The sequence below is a fragment of the Aulonocara sp. 'chitande type north' Nkhata Bay genome, linkage group LG22 (assembly GCF_057382095.1).
Source record: "Aulonocara sp. 'chitande type north' Nkhata Bay isolate Kocher_YH1m ecotype deep benthic linkage group LG22, A_spYH_male_GT1.1, whole genome shotgun sequence".
Taxonomy (NCBI): domain Eukaryota; kingdom Metazoa; phylum Chordata; class Actinopteri; order Cichliformes; family Cichlidae; genus Aulonocara; species Aulonocara sp. 'chitande type north' Nkhata Bay.
Window position 1 is genome coordinate 2847151 of NC_141364.1, and position 8679 is coordinate 2855829.

At 41.1% G+C, this 8679-nt stretch overlaps 1 protein-coding gene across 1 annotated transcript; it reads left to right on the forward strand.

The window, feature by feature from the left end:
• Nucleotides 1-3833: 3833 nt before the first annotated feature.
• Nucleotides 3834-8316, forward strand: LOC147303187 (C-type lectin domain family 6 member A-like). The gene is made up of 7 exons (XM_086279982.1): nt 3834-4162; nt 5020-5130; nt 5735-5802; nt 6630-6705; nt 6961-7100; nt 7355-7467; nt 8196-8316. The coding sequence occupies exons 1-7, from the start codon at nt 4006-4008 to the stop codon at nt 8314-8316; spliced, it is 786 nt and encodes a 261-aa protein (XP_086136108.1). The 5' UTR covers nt 3834-4005.
• Nucleotides 8317-8679: the final 363 nt, after the last annotated feature.

Sequence of the window (8679 nt, forward strand, 5' to 3'; positions counted from 1 at the left end):
GACTGTGATGGAGGAGCACAGGACAGACTCAATGACCGCAGTGTAGAACTGGATCAGCAGCTCCTGTGTCGACTGTACTCCCCCAGTTGTCTCAGGAAGTACATCCTCTTCAAGGAACTTGAAGATCTTCACAGCTGACACAGGGCTGTCTGATATGGTGAGGGGGAGCAGAGTTGAGGGATGTCTCCTGAAGTCCACTGTCATCTCTACAGTCTTAAGCGTGTTCAGCTCCAGATTGTGCTGACTGCACCAGAGTACCAGCTGCTCAACTTCCTGCCGGTATGCAGACTCATCACCATCTTGAATGAGGCCAATGACAGTGGTGTCATCTGCAAACTTTAGGAGTTTGACAGCCGAGTTCTTGGAGGTGCAGTCGTTAGTGTAGAGGGAGAACAGTAGTGGTGAGAGGACACATCCTTGAGGGACCGGGTTTCAGAGGTGATCTCCCCCAGCCTCACTTGTTGCTTTCTGTCTGTCAGGAAGCTGGTGATCCACAGACAGGTAGCTGGTGACACGATGACCTGGGAGAGTTTGGAGGAAAGAAGTTCAGGCACAATGGTGTTAAAAGCCGAACTAAAGTCCACAAACAGGACCCTGGCATAAGTTCCCGGGCGGTCAAGGTGTTGCAGGATGTAATGCAGCCCCATGTTCACTGCATCATCCACCGACCTGTTTGCCCGGTAGGCAAACTGCAGAGGGTCCAGCTGGTGGCCTGTAATGTCTTTCAGATGGGCTAGTCGTTCGAAGGATTTCATGACCACAGACGTCAAGGCGACAGGTCTGTAGTCATTCAGTCCTGTGATGGTGGGTTTCTTGGGAACAGGGATGATGGTGGAGCGTTTGAAGCAGGAGGGAGCTTCACACAGCTCCAGGGATGTGTTGAAGATGCCAGTAAAAATGGGAGCCAGCTGTTCAGCACAGGTTTTGAGGCAGGAGGGTGAGACAACGTCTGGTCCGGGGGCTTTCCTGGGCTTCTGTTTCTGGAATAGTCGGCTCACATCCTGAGTGTGTATTCTGAGTTTCAGGGAGGAGGAAAGGGGGGTGAGAGGTATGGTGGTGGTCGTTGAGTCTGGATTGGGGAGGGTGGGGGTGGTCGTTGAGTCTTGATTGGGGAGGGGCAGGGTGAGGGGGGGAGAGGTGGACCTGTTGTGGCGGTATGCAAATTGTAGAGGGTCCAGTGAGTCGGGTAGTGCAGAGCAGATGAAGTCCCTGACCAGCTTCTCGAAGCATTTGCTTACGATGGGGGTCAGGGCTACAGGTCGCCAGTCGTTCAATGAGGAGATGGTGGAGGATTTGGGTACAGGGACAATGGTGGCCATTTTGAAGCAGGCTGGGACTACAGACAGAGAGAGGGAAAGGTTGAAGATGTGCGTGAACACTCCAGCCAGCTGAGCCGCGCATGACTTGAGGACGCGGCCGGGAATCCCGTCCGGACCAGTAGCTTTGCGTGCGTTCACCTTCCTGAAGCACTTCCGCACATCCTCCTCAGACACAGTGTGCGCACTGACGTCATTTACCGCGTAATATTTTCTCTGAATGTGGGACGATTCCGTTTGTACGGGACGGCAACTCTACTAACTAACCTTATGAACATCCACCTGCTGGCCTCTGTGGAAGCTCCGCCACAGCCACCACCAAACAACTGAGTTATTTTGACACATCGGCCAGCATCTGGCCAATCCAACACCTTTCATTGTTTATACCGTTACTAAAAAAATGAAATAAATAATCATCGGCCGTAAAAACAAAAAATCACCGCCAGTCCAGCTGTGGCTACTAACAAGAAAATGCACTCGCGTTACTATTTTTCAACAAACAGACGGTTGAAGCTGTGTTCAGCTTACTGCATCTTATATCAGTTGCACGTGAGTAGCTGTAAGTAATCTGGACGCTACAGATTGCCCACGGACAGCAATCACTTTCTGGTAGACGATCAGTTTTTGGCACAACACCTGGAGCTCAGGGGGCAAAACAATGGCACGAGTGCTGCTGTTTGACTGAGGAAGAATAAAGTAGTCGTGGTAAGCCAATCACATGACCACTTCAAGATGACAAAGCAACAAGGTTTGTAAATTGTGCCACGTAAAACCAGAGTCATGATAAACAATATATACGCAGCGTTTTTCCCTCAATAGTTTCGTCATGTTTGCTGTCTAAGGACAGCGCAGCGAGACCTCTCTGCTTATGAGCAAAAAATAAAAAAAAACAAAACAAAAACACCCATTTTGTGTTGGTGGAAAAATGCACCATGTCGACCAATTAAAAAATGATATGGCAACATGACATTTGGTTGTTTAGGAAGAGGGAGATGTTTTAGGAGTGACAGAGAGAGAGAGAGAGATTTGTGACGTTTAGTGTGTTTGGAGTGTGTGGTTAGTGTGTTGTCTTGTGTAGTTAGTGTGTAGTGTTGTGGATAGTTTTGTGTTGTGTGTCAGAACAATGAGGCGACTGCTGTCTCCAGGTAGGAACAGGAGTGTCACACCTGCTGCTGTCAGACCTGCAGGTATCAGGCTGTGATGTTTCCTTTATAGTGGACAGAAATATTTGGCACAAATAATTTGTGTGACATCTTGTTGAAGAACAGCTGATTGTTCTGTAAATAGTTTGAAATGGTTATTTAAAAAATCAAGGTAAAATTAAATGGATGCAAATAACTTTGTTGTTTGCAAAACTTGTGCATAGGATTTTAAAATTGACAGTTTATATTTGCATTTAAAGTTATGAAATATGATCATTAAACATGTTTGTGGTTGTTACAGTTTTTTGTCTGATTTTGATCAGTTGTGTTAATACAGTTTGTCAAAATGAAAACATGACTGTAAATTCAGACACGTGAGGTTGTGCTGAAGAGAATGAGACCAAACAAGGCAAGTAAATAGTTTTTAAAGGTGAAATGTGGAGGAAACATCAAAAGTAGTTAAAAATGGATTATACCCTGGACCCCAGAGTGTTAAACATTTTTTTAAAGTAACACAAAAGTTACTTTTCAAGTAATTAATTACTTTTAGAATCTAGTAACTCAGTTACTTTTTGAAGAAGTAACTAGTTACTATAATTAATTACTTTTTCATAGGAACTTTCCTGACACTGCTATCTACACACTCCAAACACACTAAACATGACAAGTCTCTCACATCTCAAGACTCGCTGTCAATCTCTCTCTCTCTCTCTCTCTCTCTCTCTCTCTCTCTCTCTCTCTCTCTCTCCATTTTATCTCGGCTGTAACATCTGATGATGTCAAATGAGGACACGAGGATGCGTGGCACATTACATGTTGCACAACGTATTCGTGAGTTTCATATCAGATAAGAAAAATATTTTCAGAAACCGTTCAGATGCACTTTTATCATTTTGTCCTATAAATTTGTTCCATCATGTGACTCGGCTGTCATATAAACACGTCTGTGTTCTTATTTAGTCACAGATCAGATCATCACATCTGTCAGGACAGAAAAACTAGCAGCAGTAAAAAGTACTGCAGAGGCTCAGGTTCATGTTCAGCCCAGGCTCTGTGCTGCAGCTCAGCCCCTCTCTCTCCACTTTCTTTACTGTTTCAATGGTCTCTGTCCAAAAAACAAGAACAAAGAAATATCTGTGAAAAAGTAGAGTTCATAAACTCAAACCATGAATGAATAAATAAATAAAATAAAATGCAAACATTTTATTTTGAAGGAAATTTAGTTTAATTTGTTGAATAAACCCAGAAAGTTGATTCTGTTTATCTGGACTTTGTGTTATCAGTTTTAATTCTAACTATGAACAAAATGTGGTTTAGCTTTTCCTGTCATGACGTCTGTACCTCCTGTTGAAAGCAGCTCACAGAGAGACAGAGACAGCGAAGCGACAGCAGCATCAGAATACAGAGGACCAACATTTACTTATGATTTACTGCAGAATCAGAATCAGCTTCACATAGAAAAGCTCCAGTTAACAGAGAAACACAGCGACTGAGTGACGGCTCTGCTGCACAGGAAACTGATACTGCTGAAAACTGAGCATCTTAAAATGTCTTCCATCATTGATGAGGATCCAGAGTTGAGCATGAATGTGAAATACAGCAAAGGAGGGGACAGAGGAGAGAGACTGGAGGGACTGGTCCTCCTCCATGAGAATGTGGACTCCTGCACAGACCGTCAGGTCCATGTTTCAACACAGGACGGAGGTAAGTATCAAATACTGAGGCATCAGGAATCAGGAGAGACTGTTTCCATCTTCTCAATAAAATATCAAACTAATACAGATCCATCAAAGCTTTTGGATCCAGAGACTCAGTTTATTCATGGTGTGGAGGAAAGTTCAAGCTTTGGTGAAGGTGTGCAGTCTCTGCTCTTATCATGGTTTATATGTTTCTATATTTTTTAATGTTTTCTGTTTATTTAGAGAATAAATGATAAAAAGTGTCTAGTTTAAAGTATCAGTGTGTTATTTTAGTAAGTGTAGAAACAAGCTGACAGAAAAGTGTTGGAGGAGTTATCTCACAGATCAGTGGTGAAGGCAGAAATATAAGAAACAAGGAAGTGTTGCTCGACACTGTGGAGCGAGTATAACCACAGAAACTACTCGAAGCACACTTGTCACAGCTAGTTTTAGCTGACAGGAAATCAGACCAATGAATAACAACTCTGTTTTCATTTCAGCAAATCATGGAGATATTGTTTTAATGACATAATATTCATGTTATAATAACCAACATTGTCCTCATGATCTGGTCTTTGTGTGAAACACGCTGATACACATTCGTCTGTTTCTGAGTCACATCAAAGCGTTTCTCTGTCAATCACAGTCTCTGTTCTCACATATGTAAAAGTCACCTGAAGACAAACATGTGACAAAGTCTCCTGTAAATATCAAAACTGCTGGAATGAACTTGTTCAGCTCATCATCAGGTCGGCTGCAGGTGGAAAGTCTTTCTGACGATAAACCAATAAAATACGCTTGAAAAATGGGAAACAAATTATGATTAAAACATGTTTAATAATTAAATTAACAAATTCTTTTCTCTCCATTTTGCCTTCGTAGAAATAAAAGCCCAGAAGAAGCTTCCAGCTGTGAAAAGAAGCCGTTTCAGAGCTGTTGAAGTGAAGCTGGTGGTTCTGTATCTGCTGATTCTGGCTGGAATCACAACACGCTGTGAGGAGTTTTATTATCATGCTCATGATACACTCCCATGTTAAAATGAGCACCTTTGCTGCAGTAAAAACATGTTTCCATTCAGGACCAAATGAGTTTTGGTCTCTAAGGATAGTTTCCTCTTCATAAAAACTGCACGGTGGCATTTTAAATGGAATTCTCTGATCAATAATATGAGCTGCTGTGTGGTACAGCCTGACCAACACGTTGGTTTTGCTGACTGAGCTTCTAGTATTTCATGAGTCTGTTACTTAGCACTGATTAGCAGGTGTGTGTCTGTGTGCATGATTCCTGGTTCATATCTTGTGTGTGTTGTGGAGTGAATGTTCTTGTTGTTCCTTCAAACTCTTCACTCAACACGCTGATTCTGTGATTACATCAACAAAGCAGACAGGCAGCAGCATCTGCTGCAGACTGATGCAGGTGCAGCCACACTATGTTAGACAGTGGCCGTCTGTCATTGTGCGACTAGTTAGTTCACTTGGTGTATTAAGCAGGTAGCTAACAAGCTAATGTTAGCTCCATTCATCTCATTGGAAAATGAAAAACTTTATTTAAATCATTTTAAATTTTAAATCTTCGGTTTTGTTGCATTTCTAACCAGATATTTTGATGAGTTTGGAAAAAGAGCAGCTGAAGGACGAGATGGAAGGTAAGAAACTATTAAAAACTGTCAGAGTTGGAGACGGATTTGGTAACTGATTTGACATTTTGAATCAGCTTCTTGTGTTAAGATAAAAAAAAAGAAACAAACCAAATGACAGCAGCTGACCTCCCAAACTAACATAAACAGGAGAAACTGTTCACAGTCAAGGGCAGCTCAGCCCTACAAACTCCTTCAGAGTAAAACAGGAAACACACAGTGAGAGCTGTACTTCCACAGGAAGTACCTGATCACATGGAAACACCTTTGATATGAGGAAGTGTTGATTCCCACAGCAGCTTGTCTGTTCTTTCAAAAACCTAAAGATAACATCTCTGACTACAGGTGTAGAAATGCTGTTTGACTCTTCACCTTCTTCCTCCACACTGAAGCACAATTATTCTGAATCTTGTCAGTGGTTTTTGTTCACAGTTGATACGTATTTAGCTCATCAGATTTCCTGTAGTTCTAACACCTCCACCCACAGGACATGTTAAAGAACAATGGCTGCAAGTTTCTGACTCTTATTGATATTTGACAAAGCAGAGGAAGAAGATTATTTCTGTTCAACGTTTCACTCATTTTATTTTATTTTATTTTATTTTATTTTATTTTGGTTTCACTGAAATATTTCAGATGCTTTGAACAAGAGTGAAAACAAAAGACTTCATGCTAAATGTGACAAACTGAACCACGTTTACAATGACACCAAAAAGAATCACACTGAGCTCCAGGATGAACTTCAAGGTAAGCAAACACCAAGTTCTTATATCACAGATATATTTGTAGAACATTTTAACTTAATTTGAATCTTTTTTCTTCTAAAGACACAAAAACCAGCCTGACTCGGTTACAGAGCCGTTATGATGAACTGAGTAAAAACCACAGTCAGCTACAGGAAGAAGTGAAGAAGCTGAAGGAGACGATAGAAGGTAATAAAGTTTGAATAACTGATAGAAAACATCAGTGTTACACAGTGATAACCTGATTGTGTCTTTGTTTTGAATCCTACATGTTTGATGCTGTGTAACAGTTTCTCTGTATAAATGTAAGTTTCAGTTCATTATGAATAAGAGAGAAAACCTGAGTTTAAATGAAGCATTTACAGGGAAAATGACAGGAACCAAAGATTCATGTGATACAACAGGACACAAAGTCTGACTTTAAAACATGTGTTTGACTTTAAGAGAAGTGTCCAGAAGGATGGATGAGATTTGGAAGCAGCTGTTACTTTAAATCCACTGAGAAGAAAACTTGGTCTGACAGCAGGAGAGCCTGTCAGGATAAAGGAGCTGATCTGGTGATGATAAACAGCAAAGAGGAACAGGTGGGTGTGTTTGTTCATGTCTGTGTGATCTTTGATGGAGCTGACAGTCCTCTGTTACTTGTGTCTTTGACCTGCTGTCAGTCTGTGACCTGCTTCCTGTCTCCACTCTGATGGATTTCGCTCTGATTTCTGCACAATGGAAGAAAAGTTTCATCACAGTTATTCTTCCTTCAGACATGTTCACAAGATGATGTCACTACAACAGAAGTGCTGAATTATGACTGGAGACAATATTTGTGTCTCTTCTCAAACAGGAATTTGTCAATGAACCGAACATGAGAGGACGCTCTTGGATTGGTCTGAGACCCAGACAGACATCAGGAGGATATGAATGGGAATGGGTGGACGGATCAGCGCTGACAGAAACGTGAGACATTAGTTTGTTTCTATTCCAGAGTTATTATTTAGAAGTGAAACACTGATGTTTTGGAAGATAGATCAGCAATACATGAGCTGAGCTATTTTCCAACAGCCCCACAAACTGAATGTAAAGAAAAGCAGAAATCCTCCTTTGAATGAACAGCTGTGCTTGAACTCTCTTCATCTGCAGTCTGTGATGACGTTCAGTTACAACAAGTCAGTTTGAAGGAATCAGGATTGAAACATGTTCAAAGCAGCGACCGACACATTTCACTTTGTTCAATTTGTCTTCATGTTTTTGTGCTGTAATGTTTCTTTTCTCACAGAACAAAAAGTGTTTCAGAGAATTCCTGTCTCTTCTTCTTTGGTGTTTGTAAAACTTCAGAACATATGAAGGAAGAAGCTTCAGTAAATATGACCTGATAGACACACATTTCAAAGTGATGTCTGTAAACAGCTGACAAAACAGTTTCAAACAGCAGAAAGTCAGCTCTGACTTCTTTTTATTCTCCATTTTTACAGCAGGAAGATTTCATATTCATCAAAGCTTGAAAGCTGTTTTAGTGTGCATGATGATTCTCAGAGAAAAGTCTAAAGGAGGGAAAGTGGGCGAGAAACCTGGGAAAGAAATACAGCAAATATTGGAAATATTCCAAAAGAGACGCATATTTATATGAATGTGACAATAGTTATGAGTTTAGTCCAGTTTCATATCAGATTTGATCTCTCTGACAGGTTCTGGGCAGAAGGATGGTCAGATCCTTATCCTGTACACTGTGGAGTCTGCTGTGACGGTGATGGGAAATGGATATGGTCATATTCTTCTCATTCAACGACCTTCATCTGTGAGAAATGAGTTTGGTGCTTTGATGTAAATGTTTGAATAATCCAACCAAAGACACCTCACTATGAAATGTCCTGCATGAGCCTCAGACTCAGCTTACAGTCTTTACTTGTTCATTCTGCATCATATATTGATTACATATATTGTCCCTCTGTGCTCTGTGCTGTACAGTAAGGTTGGAAGTCATCCACACAAAACCTTGAAGTACTTCATTACTCTGTAGTTCCAGCAAATTGTTCTAATAAAAGTCAAAGTGCAGCTTGTCTTTACTTTGCTTTACTTGGTTTATTCATCAGCCTGTTGGTCCTAAAACTACAGTAAATGTCTTGTTTCTAAAAGTTCAGCAAAAAATATCAAATGTGGGTTACTGCTGGT

Excerpts from the sequence above, each read along its gene's own strand:
- LOC147303187 (XM_086279982.1), top strand. The coding sequence starts at position 4,006 with ATGTCTTCCATCATTGATGAGGATCCAGAGTTGAGCATGAATGTGAAA. Across the intron at positions 4,163-5,019 it reads TGTTTCAACACAGGACGGAG|AAATAAAAGCCCAGAAGAAG; the intron begins GTAAGTATCAAA and ends TTGCCTTCGTAG. Across the intron at positions 7,101-7,354 it reads TAAACAGCAAAGAGGAACAG|GAATTTGTCAATGAACCGAA; the intron begins GTGGGTGTGTTT and ends CTTCTCAAACAG.